Source organism: Papio anubis, chromosome X (assembly GCF_008728515.1).
Source record: "Papio anubis isolate 15944 chromosome X, Panubis1.0, whole genome shotgun sequence".
Lineage (NCBI taxonomy): Eukaryota > Metazoa > Chordata > Mammalia > Primates > Cercopithecidae > Papio > Papio anubis.
The window spans coordinates 125,466,734-125,487,693 of NC_044996.1; the positions used below are offsets into that span (position 1 = coordinate 125,466,734).

At 44.5% G+C, this 20,960-nt stretch overlaps 1 protein-coding gene across 16 annotated transcripts in view; it reads left to right on the plus strand.

Moving 5' to 3' along the window:
• MAP7D2 (MAP7 domain containing 2) overlaps positions 1-20,960 on the plus strand; it is a 116,873-nt gene that overhangs the window by 38,207 nt on the left and 57,706 nt on the right. For 15 of the 16 annotated variants that reach the window (XM_009197312.4, XM_009197313.4, XM_009197316.4 and 12 more), the window contains exon 2: positions 20,024-20,101. The exons of the other annotated variant lie outside the window; for it this stretch is intronic. In XM_009197312.4, coding sequence (XP_009195576.2) covers positions 20,024-20,101 — 78 coding nt within the window. The remainder of the gene's footprint in view (positions 1-20,023; positions 20,102-20,960) is intronic. 16 annotated transcript variants of the gene reach the window in all.

The following is a 20,960-nucleotide window of genomic DNA, read 5'->3' on the forward strand; positions in this document are numbered from 1 at the left end:
CTCTGCACTCCAACCTGGGCAACAGAGTGAGACTGTCTCAAAAAAAAAAAAAAAAATATTTAGGACTGTGCCTGACATGATCAATGTTGGTTATTATCGTCATCATTGTTATTGTTATCCTCATTATCATTATTTCTCTAAACTGGCTATTGTTGAAATCTCTCATTAAGCTATTTTCCATGCCTCCCAAATTATTTAACAACTAAACTTATCACTTTTCCCCCAAGTCTCCCAAGGCTACTTCCTATTTCTGCACATTTCTGCATACGATGCTAACCACTGTTCTCCTGGCTTCCCAGGCCCAAAACTTCAGATCTCCTTTGACTGTCTCCTCCCCACCTCCATTCAGTTGCTTATATGTGTAGTGTCTACCTTTTCATACTAGAATTATCCTGTCCTTTCCATTCAGATTCTAATCACCTCTCATCTGGATTATTCATTATCGTGTAGCTGAAATGGGAGAACAAGGTTCCCGTGGGCCCAGCCCTGGATCCACCTGTGTGGGCTAGGGGACAGGAACAACTGGGAAGACAGGATTGGGTGCGGGGCATGTACATCAGCAGTGTGAAGGACAGGATAAGGAAAGGACAGTGAGAAGAAGGCTCTGAGAAGGACCGGCCACACCTTAGAGCCTGCCTGTATTTGAAATGCCTTTATTAGCTTTTGCGTATTCCTCACGGACATCTCTGCATACAATGAAGGTCTTAGGGTAAATTGGACGAAATGGCTTGTTACCAGCTTGAATGATCACTTAGAAAAAAACTGTGCAGGCCTGTGCGGTGGCTCACATCTGTAATCCCAGCACTTTGGGAGGCTGAGGCGGGTGGATCACTTGAGGTCAGGAGTTTGAGACCAGCCTGGCCAACATGGTGAAACCCCATCTCTACTAAAAATACAAAAATTAGCTGGGCGTGGTGGCAGATGCCTGTAATCCCAGCTACTTGGGAGGCTGAGGCAGGAGAATCGCTTGAACCTGGGAGGTGGAGGTTGCAGTGAGCCAAGATTGTGCCACTGCACTCCAGCCTGGGCAACAGAGTGAGACTTCATCACAAAAAAGAAAAAAAAGAAAAAAAGAAAAAAAGAAAAAAACTTGAGAAAGCATTTTACCCCGTTCCTGCTCTTTATCTTTGTTTCTTACATTTGGTGACCATATTGGCTATGTATTGTATGCATACAACCATCACGTCCTGTCCTTAGCAGAGAACTCCAATTTTGAAACCTCAGAAGGTGGATATTGTGCTCGATGAAAGTACTCAGTGCCATATTGATGAGCAGAATGTTGGGTTACCTTGGGAACACAGACGTACTTCCTTGTTACTATAAAAAGGGACACAGTGGCTGTGGTTGTAAGGCAACCTACATTTTACTGATTCTTTATGGTAAAAACGACGTGCCTGTAGGGAAATACTGTATTTTTTAAGAACTTTGATCAGATGCATCAGACATCCTTTTAGTGCTGATCAAATCAGGTAAACCCAGTTTTCAGTACTTAAGGGTTTTTACAGGTATCAAAGCTGTTTCCATCCATTCCTCTTCTCCTCTTTCCTGTGCCCACAGTAAATAGGCAGGATATTTGTTGTAAGACTCAGTATGAATTGTTTTCACCAACATGGATTATGACTAAGAGTATAATTTATACTAACGTCCTTAGGAGGGGACTTATTTGCCTGGTGGGGCCTGTATAGGTCGTATGAAGGCAGATGGTGTGTGTTTGACCTCAGGGTGGCCTATTGAGCAGGGTTGCCTGGCCAAGTAAGCCTTCCCACTCCAGATTGTGAGGCAGCTCAATGTATTTGCCTCGCTTGCAGGTTCCTACTATGGTTTCACTGCACTGCCATCTGGGAAAGGAAGGTTGGTGCAGTTTATTCCATAATAATTAAAAGCCTTGCCACTACTAATAGGGTGTTTAGATACAGCCCTACTGGCAGGGTGTGGTAACTCACACCTGTAATCCCAGCACTTTGAGAGGCTGAGACAGGTAGATCATTTGAGGCCAGGAGTTCGAGACCAACCTGGCCAACATGTCAAAACCCCATCTCTACTAAAAATATAAAAATTAGCCGGGCGTGGTGGTGCGCACCTGTAATCCCAGCTACTCGAGAGGCTGAGGCAGGAGAATTGCTTGAACCAGGGAGGCAGAGGTTGCAGTGAGCCGAGATTGTGCCACTGAACTCCAGCCTGGGCGATAGAGTGAGACTTTGTCTCAAAAAGAAAGAGAGAGAGAGAGAGAGAGAGAGAGAGAACGGGAAGGAAGGAAGGGCGGAAGGGAGGGAGGGTACAGTCCTACCTAGGGGAACAAATTATGCCCATTGATGCTGTTGAACACCTATCAGAAGTTTACTAATTCTCTTTGTTTGAAGAATTATTTTATTATTGCTCCAAATTGCTATCATTTTTAACAAAGCCACCCAAATGGGAATTGTGTTTATTTTCTTTACCATTTTCTGACGTTTTATATTACTACTGTATATTGATGTGGCATGAACCAAGGTGTATACACTGTGAAGAAGGTTTTTCTATTTGTCACATGCAGTGTAGCTTACTACAGCAGGCTTCCTTACCCTTGGCACTACTGACTTTTGGGGCTGGATGATTCTTTTTTTTTTTTTTTTTTTTTTTTTTGAGACGGAGTCTCGCTCTGTCGCCCAGGCTGGAGTGCAGTGGCCGGATCTCAGCTCACTGCAAACTCTGCCTCCCGGGTTTACACCATTTTCCTACCTCAGCCTCTGGAGTAGCTGGGACTACAGGCGCCCGCCACCTCGCCCGGCTAGTTTTTTGTATTTTTTTTTAGTAGAGACGGGGTTTCACCATGTTAGCCAGGATAGTCTCGATCTCCTGACCTCATGATCTGCCTGTCTCGGCCTCCCAAAGTGCTGGGATTACAGGCGTGAGCCAAGGGCTGGATGATTCTTGTTTGAGGCTGAGGGTTGTCCTGTGCACTGTAGAATGTTTAGCAGCATCCCTGACCTATACCCACTAGATGCCAGTAGCACCTCCCCTGGAGATATTTTGGAATCTCAAAATATCTCCAGACTTTGCCAAGTACCGGGGTACACAATCTCCCCTGGTTGAGAACCACAGTATTAGAGTGTAAGGATTGTGTAGCTTGCTATTTTTAAAGGCAGTGGTCATCTGAAGCATTAGTTTTCAGTCAGCTGTAATAGAAATGTATGTATTGACCTTTAAGTATGACAGTTTGGCTAACTTAAAATAATGTAAATCCAAAACCCGATTGCTGTGCTGTGCTAGCATGCTTAAATAGAAACAGCATATCGCTGTTCTTTGATGATTGTTTTTGCGGGTGAATGGCAACACACAGGATTTGAAAATGCATACGTCATTTATTTTTATCTTCCTAAAATGAAAGGGGAAGAAATAGTGACAGCCACAACAGCCTAGGTACCATCCATACTCAGGCATACCTGTAGTGCATATGGGAAAAGCACTTTTCCTATGTGTTATTTTGGAATGGCAGTGTCCTTTTCTGTGGAGCAGCCAAAAGAAAAGCTTGTACGTGTCCATAAATCTTGGGAATTCTCCCCTGAAGGCCTCGTTGTTTTACTTTTCACAAATCTTTCCCAGAACCAAATACTCAGTTCCATGATTTACCTTTTCTTTTGTATCATAATCTGTAGTTTTATTATTTTCAAAATAAACTTTTAACTACTGGCAGTAATAAATTGAACTTGAAGATTCATGGTTCTTTTGTTTTCCAAAGAGGGTTTTAGCAGGGATGCAGTTAGAGGCTGGAGGTGGGTGAGATAGAGGTAAATTTAATTGACAAGCTAGAGATAACTGTGAGGCTGTTTAAAAGGCCAACCAGACTGCCCTGAACAATGTTGAATGGTGGTACACATTGTACTCTGCTTTTGTGGTTTAAAAATAATCTATTTGTGGCCGGGCGCAGTGGCTCATGCCTGTAATCCCAGCACTTTGGGAGGCTGAGGCGGGCAGATCACAAGGTCAGGAGTTCGAGACCAGTCTGGTCAATATAGTGAAACCCCGTCTCTACTAAAAATACAAAAAATTAGCTGGGTGTGGTGGTCTGCACCTGTAATCCCAGCTACTTGGGAGGCTGAGGCAGAATAATGGCGTGAACCCAGGAGGCGGAGGTTGCAGTGAGCCGAGATCGCGCCATTGCACTCCAGCCCAGACAACAGTGCGAGATTCTGTCTCAAAAAAAGTAAAAAAATAATAATCTATTTGTGCCCAGAAGCTGTTTCCTCAAGGCCTCAAAGTGCCCTTGAAGATTGTTCTTGTTTAAGAATTATGTTGTGGCTGGGCTGAGGATGCCAGATGCACAGATCTGTAAGCTTAGGATGGGGGTAACTCTGCTGGGCATGTTTTTCAGAGACAAACGGAAATGGAACAGGGGTTCTAACTTTCAAAGTCATTCTTAACATGTCTCCCAATTGTTCTAATACCAATAGTTTTTCTCTCTAATTTTTAAAATTTTTTTGTAGAGACAGGGTCTTGGTATGTTGCCCAGTCTGGTCTTGAACTCCTGGCCTCAAACAGTCCTCCCACTTTCTTCCTAAGCACTGGGAATACAGGCATGAGCCACCGCTCCCAGGCCAAAATAGTGATTTTTTTTTTCCTAGCCCCTTTATTTCTCCTTTGTATTTTGTTTTAAAACTAAGGAATCCTCTTGAAACAGAAGCCAACTGGTGGTAGGAGCAGGCCTAAGCACTGCCCTAATGACTTGCATTGCCCTTCAGTAGCCTTGTCAGTGGCCTCTGGACTCAGTGGCATAACTGGGACCATCTCTTCTATGGGCTGGAATTGCCATGAGCTGAATTGGAATAGCAGGGCTAGGAGAGCAAGGAGTTCACATTGGATGGTTTGTACTCAGCAGTGATTAAAGTTCAGATCTGGGCCGGGCACGGTGGGTTATGCCTGTAATCCCGGTACTTTGGGACTTTGAGGCAGGCCGATCACCTAAGGTCAGAAGTTCGAGACCAGCCTGGATAACGTGGTGAAACTTCGTCTCTACTAAAAATACAAAAAAACTGAGTGTGGTGGCGCACACCTGTAATCCCAGCTACTCAGGAGGCTGAGGCGCAAGAATCCCTTGATCCCAGGAGGCAGAGGTTACAGTGAGCTAGGATTGTGTCCACTGCATTACCAGCCTAGGCAACTGTATGTTTCTTGAGACTTTGTCTGCTAAAAAAAAAAAAAAAAAAAAAAAATCCCAGTATCTGATGGCCCTCAGTCGAGATGGCTCAAGGCCTTTAAGAGTCTTGTCATGCCTAGGTAAGAAGGGAGCTTGTATTTCCTCATGGGACAGGGTTCATTGAAGGATCCTGTTAACCCTGTAACATTGAGGATGCGAGCCTCGGACCCCACCATTACAACCACATACATGTCATTGTGTCAGAAGCTGAGAAACAAGGAATGCAGGACATTAAATAATCAGTGCTTGTGTAGCACATAGTGTACTGTGCAGTTGGCTCTACTCCATACTCAAGAGCGCATGCTTGTCCCTGTGGTATGGGACTTGGGATCCTTATGGGCATCTGGGCGAGGAGTCGCCATGGAGATTAGAACCTAGGCTACAAGGTCTCTGGTGAGCCTTTGGGATCCTAGTCTTTCTGTTCTTTCATCTGCTCTCTCTGTACTTGCTGGGGGATGTGGGGCTGCTCTTCAAGGGTTATTTTGTCTGTGTGATTGGAGCCCTGTATCAGGTGAGACTCCAGAAGCTCACGCAAAAGCCCTGTGTGTCAGAGCCTCTCCATCTCTAAAGGACCTGAGGCCAAGTTCAGATGCCCAGACCTACTCACCCTGTCTATGGTAGAAAACTCTGCCCTTGCTGCCCTGTCCATGTTTACTCCCTTATCTCATTCTAGCCCCATTTGCTTGTTGGTTTTTTGGGATCACCTTGTATAGGATGGGCAGAATCCACATTCTTGTTGTTGAAGAACAGGCATGCACAAAAAACTGTGATGACCAGAATTACACAGAAAGGAGAGCATGAAGGTAGAGGAGACATGATCTTGCAACCACCACACAGGGAAGAAGGCTGGGAGGACGGACCTCAGCATAGAGACACCCGTATTACCTTAGGGAGCCCTGAGCTTAGCTGTATAGGTTTCTTTTAACTAGCAAATCATGCTGTGAATAGAGTATGCTGTGCATATTGGCTTATTTTGAAATTACACATAATTGTAGAAACATAGAAAGCTAGGTAATTCCTGCCTCCCAGATGAGGATCCAGGGTGGGAGCTAACCTTTGTGTCATGGTGCTCAGTAGATAATCAGTTGAGTTTAATTTTTCTAGCCTATGTTTTCCTTCACTACCTTTTGAGTTTGCTCATCTTAGCTTCTAAGCAAACTATCAGCTTGGCAGAGAAAGCCTTACAATGAAAACTGCGACCTCTTAGGAAGTTGTGGGGGGTTTCCTGGAGGAGTTTTATGGGGTTCTTGGGAAGACTGAAATGATTCCAGGATTTGGGGCCCAGTGATCATCTGCCCCAACTTGTTTTGTCTGTGTTCTCTTCTGTCATCAGTGGAAAGGAGCCAACTGTGAATACTGCATGCCAAACATTTTCACAGGGTCTTGCCTCTACCCCATAACCTTGGGATGTAGGCAGTAATGTTCCTGTTTTACAGAAGAGGAACTTAAGCCTCTGAGATGTTAAGGAATTTACCCAGTCTCTTGACTGGGATACAGTTGGGCAGGCCACATGGATGGAGCCAAGAAGAAGCTCTCAGGGCCGAGGGGGCTGAGCTTTATCTATGAATGGGGAGACGATCCAATGGAGGCAGTTTTACTGGTAGCTGTAGAAAGAACCAGGACTTTGGGACATTTGTAACTGGGATCTGATGTAGACTGGAGACAGTTAAAGGCATGAGAAAGTCAGGTTAACAGGTACCCTGGAAGATAACAGCTGTCAAGGAAGAGTTCAGGACCAAGGAACTAGCTTCTTAGATTTCCTTATCTTCTGGTAGCCAGCAGGGTTAGGGCTTTTTGCCATGCTCTTTCAGAGCCCTGACTTCAGCCACTCCCTGGGCCTTTGCAGGTGACTTCGGTTCCCATGCTGGCCCTGGCATGGGGCATACCTCCTATTTCCCATGCTGCCCTTGGAGTCCAAGTACACCCAACTTCTTCACAGGGCCACAGTGAGGATGTGGTTACCTGGGAGTTCTTGGGTTTTTCTTCATAGCTTTGGGCACTAATAACATATGGCAGGTGGTCAGCACTGAATTTTGCCTTTTCTGTTTGTTGCTGTAGTTGTTACAGCTTTTAAAATAGGTATAAATTACATACACTACAATACACAAATTTTAAGTCTACTGTTTGATGAGTTTTGGCAAATATGTACACTTTTGGGGCCCAGCCTATCCGATGGGTCCCCCACTGGAGGCTTGGGGCAAGCTGAAGACATTGCTGATATGAAAGCAAGGATTAAAGATCAGGGAGGGTCAGGGGCTGGTTCTAGACTGTGGTAGTAGACATGGTGGTGGTCAGGTAATGAGATGAAGGAACACTCATGCTTTCTGGATACTCAGGACATATCTCATTTAAGGGCCATATCTAAACCAGTAATAATGATGATAATACTGTTAGCTAATATTTATTAGGCATTTAATATGTGCTAAGAGCTTTGCATATATTGTTCTTTAAGCTCCATATTACTCTTTGACACAGGCACTGATAAACAGATGAGAAAAGTGAGGCTAAGAAACTTCCCCAGAAGTCACACTTAGTGTGTGCTGAGCAGGGATTTGACTGAGCTGGGCATAGCCCACTCCTCTGTCTTAGCATCATCCTTCGAGCTTCCCAGTAGGAATAGCTACCATTTTCTAGATATCTAGATCCCTAGGTCAGTGCTCCTTCCCTTTAGGCCCTCTCATTATTGAGAGTCAACCAGATTGGCCTCAAATTCATGCTTTGCTACTTAATAGCTGTGTGACTTTGGACAAATTTCTTAACCTCTCTTGGGTCTCAATTTCCTCATCTATAAAATGGGGGTGCTTCCCACCTCCTAGGATTATTGTGAGCATTAAATAATATTTGTAGAGCATAATGCCTGGCCAGAAGTAGGTGCTTAGGAACTCGTGTTTTTAGAAAAAGACAGTCTAGTCCACAAATATGTGTACAGTCCTCAAAACCAGGTACAGTTGAAATTTATAACTTGGCATGTTGTCTTTTGGTTCTGGGGAGCTTATTTACTAGATTGAGTTACTGGCACAGGAGTTCCTGGGGCGGCTGAGTACATGTGTATGAATATAGAAGAATAGCATCATCATATACCACCTTCATAATTAGTGTTTGTGAGATGTCATCTCTATGCACTTTTTAAATAAAAAATTACTTACCTTGCTGAAGACAGGATCTCTCATTTCTACTATAAAGAGCATGTGTCTACATGTATAGACAAAAACAAGCAAACAGTGATTGATAACTGATATACTGTTTGCAGAAGATGAGAAGTCAAGAGGACATATACATGTTTCTAGTATAATTTTTGTTGGAAAAGAATGCTCGCCCTAGTTTTACGCTGGCAGTGTTGTAATACACTCTATCTTATCACCCCCATTAGGAAAGGTAGCCTGGTTGAGGTTTCCAGGTGTGTGTGCAGAGGACCTCCATAGTGGAAGGTGGAGAGCAATAAATAGGAACATGTGCATTAGAATAGCCAACGCAGAATAGCTGGATTTGTTGAGCTCCTGTTGTGTGCTGGATACAGTTAAGCAGTGCCTATATCTCATTTAATTGTCACTCTAAGATAGGTTCTACTCTTATCTCCATTTTATAGAAGAGGAAGCTTAGAGCAGTTACTGCAGAACTTTCCTGTTTTATTTTGTTGTTTTGTTTGTTTGTTTGTTTTTTGACAGAGTGTTATTCTGATGCCCAGGGTGGAGTGCAGTGGCGCAACTTTGGCTCACGGCAACCTCCACCTCCCGGATTCAAGCAATTCTCATGCCTCAGCCTCTCTCGAGTAGCTGGGACTACAGGTGTGTGCCACCACACCTGGCTAATTTTTATATTTTTAGTAGAGACGGGGTTTTGCCATGTTGGCCAGGCTGGTCTCAAAACTCCTGACCTTAGGTGATCCGCCCACCTCGGCCTCCCAAAGTTCTGGGATTACAGGTGTGAGCCACTGAGCTCAGCTAGTACTCCTGTTGTACCTTCTTCCAATAACCTTGTGTAGAGGATTTTGTGGCAGAATGGTGATGGTTACATGCCAGGTTACATGCCAGGTTTTGGTTACATGCCAGGTTTTGGAGTGGGGGGTAGAGGGTAACCAAGTTACATGCCAGGTTACATGCCAGGTGATGGTTACATGCCAGGTTTTGGAGTGGGGGGGTAGGGGGCATTCATTCTCATTATTATTCATTTCAAATTATTATTATTTGACCTTGACATCAAAGTGCTATGCACTTTGTATTGTTTGGGCTTCACCCAGTTCTACATTTGGTGGGGAAAATGTCTCTTCTCTTAGCTGTGCAATTGTGATTTAAGAAAATCATTTAGGAATCATTTGAATTGTTTAGTAATAATCTTACATGTCTGCGTTTTTCTGGAAAATGTAATTCAATTAGCTGTTTTAAAAGGAAACCTGTGGGAATTTAGTGGGCATATTGTATAAAAATATACACGTACATTCTCCATCTGTATAATGAAAGCCCAATAACTGATTCATATTGGATGGGTAGAATGGAGAAAGCCAAGAACATAAAGACAGAGTTCTCTTTCTGGTGGAGAGAGAGATGGAGCAGTCTCATCTCTAGTTGAATGGGGCCTCAGAGCTGTTCCACCTGAAATTTCATGATTTGGGATTTTGAAAGTGCCAATCATACATTAAATTGACTTTTTAGGGTTTTCTTTTTTTGCACATTGTGTGCTGGTATTTGATTAAGCCTTCATTTTAACACTGTTTTTGTTTGTTTGTTTGTTTTGAGATGGAGTCTCACTCTGTCACCCAGGCTGGAGTACAGTGGCACGATCTTGGCTCACTGCAACCTCCATCTCCCAGGTTCAAGTGATTCTTCTGCCTCAGCCTCCTGAGTAGCAGGGACTACAACACATGCCATCATGCCCAGCTAATTTTTTGTATTTTTTGTGGAGACGGGGTTTCACCATGTTGGCCAGGCTGGTCTCGAACTCCTGACCTCAGGTGATCCGCCTGTCTCAGCCTCCCAAAGTGCTGGGATTACAGGAGTAAGCCACCACGCCCGGCCTCATTTTAACCCTGTTAAGGGTTGTTTTGTTGATGTTCTTAGAGTGCCTTTTTTAATGGTTATGAATTTCATTTTGAAGAAAAATTAGGTTACTACACAATTTTGCTGTTGGTTTTCATCAGAAAGTCTGTTGCATTAAAGTAGTCATCCTGAGTTATGGAGAGAATTGAGATTTAGCCCTACACTGAAACAAATGTAAATGGAAAGTTTAGTGACCTTATGGGATTGTAATTGGTTTTGAGGTTTTAAATGAAAAATATGAGGCGGAAGTATGTGATGCTTTCTGAACAAAAACAATATACCCTCCTGCAATGATGAAAAAGGTTCTAGATTCTGTCAGTTGATTTTCAGTTCCCACTTGGAAGATTGAAAAGTTCAATTGGATTTCAGGCTTTATTATTTTCTAGCATATTTTTGCATAAATCATTACCCTTGCCTAGAATTTCCAACTCCTGCCATTTCACTGATCTGAATCTGACCCCACCTCCCCTCTCCCAGGAGAGCAGCAGAATCCAGAAGAAATCACACTGGATTAAAAGTCAGAGAGATAATTAGACTGCTCCTACTTAATAGGACATTGGATGGGTGGGTCTCTTGATGTTTTGAAGTCTCCATTTTTTTTTTTTTTTTTTTTGAGACAGAGTTTCACTCTTGTTGCCCAGGCTGGAGTGCAATGGCGCAGTCTCGGCTCACCACAACCTCTGCCTCCCAGATTCAAGTGATTCTCCTGCCTCAGTCTCCTGAGTAGCTGGGATTACAGGCATGCACCACCACGCCCAGCTAATTATTCTTTTTTTTTTTTTTTTTTTTGAGACGGAGTCTCGCTCTGTTGCCCAGACTGGAGTGCAGTGGCCAGATCTCAGCTCACTGCAAGCTCCGCCTCCCAGGTTTACGCCATTCTCCTGCCTCAGCCTCCCGAGTAGCTGGGACTACAGGCGCCCGCCACTTCGCCCGGCTAGTTTTTTGTATTTTTTTTAGTAGAGACGGGGTTTCACCGTGTTAGCCAGGATGGTCTCGATCTCCTGACCTCGTGATCTGCCTGTCTTGGCCTCCCGAAGTGCTGGAATTACAGGCTTGAGCCACTGCACCTGGCCCCAGCTAATTTTTCTATTTTTAGTAGAGATGGGGTTTCTCCATGTTGGTCAGATTGGTCTCGAACTCCCAACCTCAGGTGATCTGCCTGCCCCGGCCTCTCAAAGTGCTGGGATTACAGGTCTGAGCCACTGCACCCGGCCCATTTCTTTAATCTAGAAAAGAACCCTGTCTCTACTAAAAATACAAAAAATTAGCCGGGCTTGGTGGCAGGCGCCTGTAGTCCCAGCTACTTGGGAGGCTGAGGCAGGAGAATGGCCTGAACCCGGGAGGCAGAGCTTGCAGTGAGCCGAGATCGTATCAGTGCACTCCAGCCTGGGCGACAGAGCGAGACTCCGTCTCAAAAAAAAAAAGAAAAGAACCCCCCTAAAAATAATGGCCAGCACCATTTAATGAGCATTTATTATATGGGAAGTTCTTCCCACACATTTCATGTAACCATCACGCAACTGTTTATCACAACACATTTATCATTTATTGGCGGTTTTTTTCATCTGCTTTTAAAAATAAACACTCATTTTTCTTCCAACTTGCCAACATTTATTTTTGCTTCCCAGTTTTACAAACTATAATTAATAACAAAACTGTTGGGATTGTGTGACAAAGACACTTTATAGAAATATATCTGATTTTTACATACTCAGATGTGCCACATACGTTTGCCTTTGGAGCCGGATAGATCATCTGGATATTTGGGATGGAAAGGAAAATCAGTTAACCTAGGAGATTTGGGAGAAGGCCACATATAGGATCAACTAGGCTCTGGATTTTAAGCCTTGTTGTGGAACACTCCCTGATGTGGCTTTTGGTATTTTGCTTTTTTTCGGGGTGGTGGGGGAGCACTACACATTTTTTTATTGCAATATAATTTACTAACAATAACATTAATCATTTTGAAGTGTAATCTGGTGGCATTTTGTACATTCACAATGTTGTGAAACTGTCACCACTGCCTAAAATACCATCACATTTTCATCACTCCCAAAAGAAATCTTGAACCCGTTAGTAGTCTTTCACAATGTCTCCCATCCCCTTTGTTCCTTTTTTATGGCTGAACAGTATTTCATTGTATGGATGTATAATGCCATATTATATTTATCCAGTGTGATGGTTAATTTTTTAGTGTCAACTTGACTGGATTGGGGAATACCTAGAGAACTGGTAAAGCGTTATTTTTGAGTGTGTCTGTGAGGGTGTTTCCAGAGGAAATTGGTGTGTGAGTCTGAGTGGACTAGGTGGGGGAAGATCTACCCTCAACGTGGGTGGGATCCTCCAATCTCCTGGAGGCCAAGACAGAACAAAAACTGAGGTGCTGAGTATATGTTACTGCTTCCCTTCATGAACTTGACATTTCTTGAGTGCTTACTGTGCACAAAACACTGTGCTAGGCCCTTTGGGGGCTACAAGAAGACATGGGACATAGCTCTGCCCTTAAGAAGCTTGTATCCTGATGGATGGATTGGAAAGGGAGGGTTGGTGAGAGAGGGCTTCGGGAGGATAGAGTTTCCTGTGCCTGAGGGTGGTGAATGAGAGAGGGAAGGACCCGAATGTGAAGTAAAGAGGAAAAAGGTCTGTGAGAATCAGAGCACTGATGGAATTCAATGGAAAGATTAATCTGTGTGTGTGTTGGGGGTGGGGTTATGGGGAGCAGCTCATGCAGCGCCTTCCTTTCTTTACCCTTGTATTCCTTCCACAACTCTAGCAGAATAATGGGTACAAAGATGCCTTAAAATGTTGGTTGTTTTTATAGACACTTCCGGTGTGAGGTTAAAATATTCTGCAAATGGGGAGGTTTCCATCAATGGGACATAATATTCGTGGCCCTTTGATTCAGCAACTTTTTGAGTCCCTCCCAATCTTTAGGGTGCCAGAGATTCAGAGATAAGACAAGAGCTTAGAGGACAAGGGTCAAATGAAAAGACCCAAAGCCTGGCCAGGTGGTGCACACCTGTAATCACAGCGACTAGAGAGGCTAAGGCAGGAGGATTGCTTGAGGCCAGGAGTTAAAGATCAACCAGGGGCAGCATAGCAAGACCCAGTCTCCCTGCCCCTGCCTTCCACCCCCATGGAAAAAAAAAAAAAAAACCTAGACAATAGCATGTAGGGCAGTAACAACCTTGGTAAAGGTAAACACTGTGGAGGAATGTGGCAGGTGATCAGTCATTCCTTCTGCAGACTGTTTTGGGGCCCACTCTGCTGAGCTCTGTCATACAGAGAGTAGCCACAGGGAGGGCCCTGCCCTGTAGAATCACCATAATCTAGAACACCGGTTCTCAAGGTATGGGCCCTGGACCAGGAGTGTCAGCCTCACCTGAAAGCTTGTTAGAAAGGCAGATTCTCTGGCTCACCCCAGACTTACTCCATCAGAAGCTCTGGAGGTGATGTCCAGCAGTCCATTTTCACAAGCCCTCCAGGTAGTTCTGATGCATGCTCAAGTGTGGCGAGCAGTGGGCTAGGACAGTTGTCAGGCCTGGATGCACATTAGAATCACATGCGGAGCTTTTAAAGCAACAGTGCCTAACCACACCTAAGACTGACTAGATCAGAATCTGAAGGGAGACCCAGGCATCTGTAGTTTTGAAAGCTCTCCAGGTGATTCCATTGTATAGCCAAAGTTGAGAAGCAGTGGTCTCCACGTGCTTAAACAGATCATCACAGTGCAATCAAGAGTGACCACTAAGGTGGGAAACAGTGCCTGTGAGTCCACAGAGCAGAGGATGCCTGGCAACCCCTTGAAGGGATCAGGATGGCTCCCCAGAGGAGGTGAGGATCCTTCGTTGTATTTCCTATTGGATGAGCTCTTCATTCCTCCTTCCCTTTTTTTTCTGGACATTGCAGTTGCACAAATCTGAGTGTGATTGGAAAGGTTATTTTAAAATTCGTTTTATGTGATTAATTTTTCAAAGTTGAACACAGCTGGCTTTCCTTTAAAACTTTGTATTTTGATAATGGTTCTTAACGGTACCATCAATAATTGACTAATATCAGGTCATTAATATTCTATAGGAGAGTCAAGCTAATAAAATTCATTTTAAAATTCGTTTTTAAAAATGTGTTCCTGCAGCCCAGGGATAATAGGATCTCAGTCAAGTATGAGATTTTATGCTTTTCTTTTAACATAAAATAGTTGTTTGGCTGCTGAATATCCCTGTTTTATTCCAATTTTTTTGTAGGACTTAATTGCCCAGGAAAAGACCTCTGTTTCAGAGTTGCAAGTTTGCCTGAATTCTTTTGACCTGGGAAGCATTACTGCATCAACAGTGGGGAAGGGGTGGCTCTGACATGGGTGCTCTTTGTCCTTCTCCTGGGTAGGGTATCTCTGAGAGAGTATCCCCTTTAGGTCCTTCCCAGGGCTTCACATTTGGGCCAGATTTTTTTAAAAAATAATTAAACTTTTCTATTTTGAGGTCATTGTCAATCCACATGCAGTTATAAGAAATATTACAGGCTGGGTGCAGTGGCTCATGCCTGTAATCCCAACATTTTGGGAGGCTGAGGCAGGAGGACCGCTTGAGGCCAGGAGTTCAAGATCAGCCTAGGGAACATAGTGAGACTGCATCTCTACAAATAAATAAATAAATAAATAAGAAAAAAATAGCCGAGGCCAGGCACAGTGGCTCACGCCTTTAATCCCAGCACTTTGGGAGGCCGAGACGGGCAGATTACGAGGTCAGGAGTTTGTGACCAGCATGACCAACATGGTGAAACCCCGTCTCTACTAAAAATACAAAAGTTAACCAGAAGTGGTGGCGCATGCCTGTAGTCCCAGCTCCTCAGGAGGCTGAGGCAGGAGAATTGCTTGAACCTGGGAGGCAGAGGTTGCAGTGAGTCGAGATCACACCACTGCACTCCAGCCTGGATGACAGAGCGAGACTCCGTCTCAAAAAAAAAAAAGGAAAAGAAAAAGCCGAGCATGGTGACACATGCCTGTAGTCCCAGCTACATGGGAGGCTGAGGTGAGAGGATCGCTTGGGCCCAGGAGTTTGAGGCTGCAGTGAGCTGATTGTGCCACTACACTCCAGCCTGGGTGACAGAGTGAAACCCTGTCTCAAAAAAAAAAAAAAAAAAAAAAAAATTACGGAGAGAGCCCATGTCCCCTTTATCTGGTTTCCCCCAATGGTAATATCTTACAAAACTATAGAACAGTATCACAACTAAGATGTTACCACTGATACAATCAAGATAGAGTGCATTTCATGATACCTTTTATAGACATCCACTTCCCTCCCACCCCTACCCTCTCAACCCCTGGCAAGCATGCAGGCATGGATCTGTTCTCCATCAGTTCTTATGGAGGTCAAAGGTAAAATTGGGTCCCTGGTTTAAAAAAAGAAAGAGATGGCTATAGACTGTGGCTTATGCCTGTAATCTCAGCACTTTAAGAGGCTGAGGCAGGAGGATTGCTTTAGCCTAGGAGTTCCAACATCAGCCTGGGCAACATAGGGAAACCTTGTCTCTACTGAAAAATAAAAAAATTAGCCAGGCATGGTGGTACATACCTGTGGTTCCAGCTACATGGGAGGCTGAGGTGGGAGGATCACTGAAGCCCAGGAGTTGGAGGCTGTAGTGAGCCATGATCGTGCCACTGTGCTCCAGTTTGGGCAACCAACAGAGTGATACCCTGTCTCAAAAATATTTTTAAAAATTATGATAAATGCACACAAATAGGGCACATGGACAAAGGATGATTGGGTGGGAAAGTTAGACATTTTAGGATTTCAGGCCATACAGAAAGACTTCCTTTTGGAACTGAATTCAGCGCTGTATTAGTCTGTTTTCATGCTGCTGATAAAGACATATCCAAGACTAGGAAGAAAAGGAGGTTTAATTGGACTTACAGTTGCAAATGGCTGGGGAGGCCTCAGAATCATGGAGGGAGGCGAAAGGCATTTCTTACATGGCGGCGGCAAGAGAAAATGAGGAAGATGCAAAAGCGGAAATAAAACCATCAGATCTCATGAGACTTATTCACTACCATGAGAACAGTATGGGGGAAACTGCCCGCATGATTCAGTTTATCTCCCACCAGGTCCCTCCCACAACACCTGGGAATTATGGGAATACAATTCAAGATGAGATTTGGGTGGGGACACAGAGCCAAACCATATCAAGCATTACTTCTTGGATACACTGTGCCTTTAGAGGGCGTCTCCTGGTGTTAGTGTTCACAGTAATCTACCTCAGTTCCTCTGATTTAAATCTGGCTGTGTTTTGGTAATAACTGGTTTATTTGTTAGAGGCTGTGGTTTGTGCTCCAGTCCTCCTTACCTCGGAATGAGCTCAAGGGCTTTTCGACAGCCTTTGGGAAAAACATAGAGTCGGAAGGTGGAAGCTGGAGATGAGTTATTTGGCTTCTCTTGGAATGGATATTCTCAAAATGTTTGCTCAGCAATTAAGCAGAAGAAGCAAATGCTGTGTGGAAGAAACCTTACTCATCCAGTAAATCTCAATTCTGACTGAACTTAGACCTCCTTATCCACATGTGCCCCAGAGCAGCTAGATGTGCAGAGAGAGAATCACAGGAGGGAGCTGCCAGGCTTCTGCAGGGTAGTAACCGCCAGCCACATGTGGCTATTAAGTGCCTGAAGTGTGCCCAGTGTGACTAAAGAACTGAACTGTAACTACTTAATTTTGATATGAAATTTAAATAGCCATGTATAGCTCATGGCTACCGAATGGACAATACAGAGATTCCACATTGCCCATGTTGGGCTGTTTGAGTCACTCCACCCCTTTCAGTGGGACAAAGCTGAATTTAAAAAAGAAAGAGATGGCCATGCATTGTGGCACGAGCAAGGAGAGACCTTACAGCTTCCCCCAAGGTGCTCTGTAACCCCTTCCCCACCCAGCATCAGCCCTAAAACATTGCTGAGCAAACATTTTCAAACCACTAGTGTGAGGAGGAAGCTGCTAATTAGCCTGCCTGGACAGTGGCCACATCTGTGTCCAGCTGGGCCAGCACTTGGCTCACAGTACTGCTTACTTCATACTTCTCTAATGAGTCACACTCGACTTCTCTTTAGATTTGTAGGCTCATTCTTGGGGCCAGGTTAGGATTTGTTCTCTGCATGCATCACTGGGTTACAACACTAAGACCAAGGTGTTACATTTCTTCCTGTGCCAGGGAAGCAGCACAGAAAAGCGGTAACTAAGAATGTGGGTCCTTTCAGCCAGATGTGAGAGATTAGAAAAAAAAATTTAATGTTTTTTAAAGTGGGTCCTGAAGTCAGTTTCTTGCATTGGAATCTGACTTCAAGTGCCTCTGTTTCTACACCTGTAAGACAAGGATCATTACAGCGCCTCTGTCGTCATAGGGTGGTTGGGCTGAGAAAGTCTGAGCAGTGCACTTTGTCCTTGGTAGCTGCTCAATTATTACCTATTATTATGATGATGCTGGTGATGATGACTGTGAACATGGTAATAAAGATTTTCTGGAAAGGTGATTTGAAGGTGTGACTCTCATGTGTGTCCATGAGAGGGCAGCCTAAAATCATGGATGTCTGTGGAACAAGCAGCCTCTATAAAGCCTCAAGGTAATGTGGGAAGTTTCAAGTGTGTTTGGCCCTTTTTCTTCTCTGTTTTTCTTTTTTCCCTCTGTTTGAAGAGCGCTTTCAGCCATTTTCAGGCTTACTTTAGATATGGAGCAGGCCCATGAACACCTAGAGGGCAGCATGGGTGGTACAGAGCTAGGTTCAAGCCCTGCGTGGGTGGGTGAGTTTGTGTAGGTGCCGATGAGAGCATCTGTCTAGGCTTTTCTTTATAACTTTTCACACAGAACTAATTCTTATTAATCAGACTCTTGAGGTAGACACTAGAACCTGACTGTGTTTAGAGAAAAAAGAAACCTGACTTTCTATGTTGTTCCCCTTCCACAACTTCACACCTGCCTCTGAGCATTGTGTGCATGTGTTGGGGCCACCATGTAGGGGGACAGTGGCCGGAGCTATATAGACCCAGAGTTGCATCAGCCACACATGGCTCTGGAACACACCAGGGGAGACTGAGTTACAGAGAGAGCAGAGTAAGAGTCCTCAAACCATGTGGGAGCACAGAGCATCACAGGGCTGGGGGACTGTGGGGGTCTTGAAGATGGGCAGGGTTTAAACAGGTGGAGCAGGGTAGAATAAGGGATGGCATGAGCTAGAAGGTGCATGGGAGAAAGGGCAGTGCTGAGGTGAAGTTGGGAAAAGAGTTTGGGGTCAGATTGGGGGGTGGCTGGAATGAGCTGAGGAGTTGGCCTTTAAATTTTTGATGACATTTATATTGTTGATAGTGTCATAATGATTAAGAGATGACTAAAACCAAAATGGAGAATGGCACTTGGATTTTTCTAGTACTTATCTCATTTTAATATCCCTGATATGTAATCTAGGCTGCAAAACCAGATGTAAGTGGGGAATCATGACAATCCAGTGTTTGTCACGCCATCCCCCTTCCTCATTCCCACTGCCTACACTGTGGGCGAGGCCTTCAGGCCTCCCTCCTGAACAGCAGCAGGAACCTCCTTAGAAGAAGCACAGGTTGCTGTGGCAGCAAGGCACACTATGATGCCAGCTTGTGATGCTCCCAGAGAGGAAGGCACAGATGCTGGTGAAGTGAACCTGGTTATATTAACATGAAAACTGACTTATACAGAATGGTGTGCTTAAATATTATATAGATAATACACTGGGTCCAGTTGTAACAGAGTGCAGTTATTTCTAATCCTAAAATGACCATGAAGATCCATTTAATCTTTAGAAAGCCCTTTAGGGTTCTGCAGGGGTTGTTGGTTGGAGATGAAAAGCTTCCGGGATATTTCTCAGACATTTTGGGGGAAGTTGTCATTTGTTCCATCTTATTTGTTGTAGATATTTGGATGATTCTAAGATACTAAGATTGACATTGGCACAAACTTGGCAGAACCAAAATTGAACTTGAGTGTTGTCTTTCATGGTACTCACCCAAGGAGCTCATATGTTGGCTCCTTTCAGAAAGTAGGCCGGGCACGGTGGCTCACGCCTGTAATCCCAGCACTTTGGGAGGCCAAGGTGGGCGGATCACCTGAGGTCAGGAGTTTGAGACCAGCCTGGCCAACATGATGAAACCCTGTCTCTACTAAAAATACAAAAATTAGCCATGCGTGGTTGCACGCACCTGTAATCCCAGCTACTCGAGAGGCTTAGGCAGAAGAATCGCTTGAACCTGGGAGGCAGAGGCTGCAGTGAGCTGAGGTTGCTCCACTGCATTCTAACCTGGGCGACAGAGTGAGACTTTGTCTTAAAAAAAAAATATATATATATATATAGTAAAATGTTCAGTGTCTGTGTAATGAACAGTATTCAAAATTTTGTCCATTTTTGTGCTTCTTCTCTCTCCCAGGTGGTCCTGCTTCAGGCCTGGGAGCCTGACTAGACGAGGCCTAGTGGGCTTCTCTGCACACTGCCAGGCCTCTCTGTCACTTACTGTACTTTCTGACCCCTTGTCTGCCTAGGGGCAAAGGATTAGGAAAGGGGCTTTGTCCTCTGGGGCTGATGTTGGCCCAACTACAGGACAGCTTGGCAGGTGCATGCGAAAGTGGTAGCTGCTGCCCCTTGGCTGTGTGTGTCATGGAGAGTGACAGATTGGACCTCCTTTGGTTGAAATAATGGGGATGGATGATATGTGCATGCAGTCAGACTCAGGTGCTGTGCCCAGTTGCTTATAGTACTTAGCAGATAGGGAAAGAGTGAAGAACTGAAACATCATCTAGTTTTCTCCTTTGTAGGCATGGAGGGATTTTTGAAATCAGATGAGAGGCAGAGATTGGCCAAAGAAAGACGAGAAGAAAGAGAAAAATGTCTGGGTAAGTTATGTACTTTAGCTATTTCGGTCCAAGGGAGTGGAGATATGGCGGTGTCTCTTCTGAAGAGTCTTAGAAATTTGTGAATGAATGGGAAGAGAACTAGGATAATTGCTAGATGAACATGAAGAATCAGGGGTGAACCTACTCTGCAACTGGCATGTTCACAAATAGGTAATTCTCAGAACAGTTCACTCGGCAAACATTGAACCTCTGCTGTGTTCTAGCCACTGTGTTAGGGTCTGCAGATATGATATTGAAGAAAGAGAAACAGTCGCTGTCCCTGACCTAAGGAAGTCCTAACACCTTCAAGTGTCAACTGTGTACACTCCCTCAGGTTCTCTCTTGGGAATCTAAAAGGGCCATCCTCAGCAGAACTGAGAAAATCAGCACTTGAGTCATTCTGTATTTTAGGACAGAAGGCCCTGGTTGAGAAAGGCTGTCTTGCCTCTTGCAGGTTGTAGACAGATTAGTGCAGAGTGTTCTTCACAGGATGCTGAGGGAGATAGCGTTTCCCCACTGCATTGAGACAAATGAGGAGCTTTCAGGTTCTTCTCTTCTTCACTGCCTCCTGCTGGTCGGTACAAGCATTGCCTCCTCCAGGGAACCCTTCCCTGTCTTGGCTAGGTGGAATTAAGGGCCCCTTAGTAAATGCCTTGAGGGTAAGGCAAATTTTATTCATGTGTTTTACCCCCGACCTAGCTCAATGTCTGGTGCTTGGTGCACACACAGTTAACCTGCTTTTGAATGAGCATACCCTTATAAGCATCATTGTTCAACCTAGCATATAGTTTAGCCATTGTGCACAAGTTTGACTTAATGATAGCCGTCATAGTCATAGCTCCCACGTCGGGAGGCACTT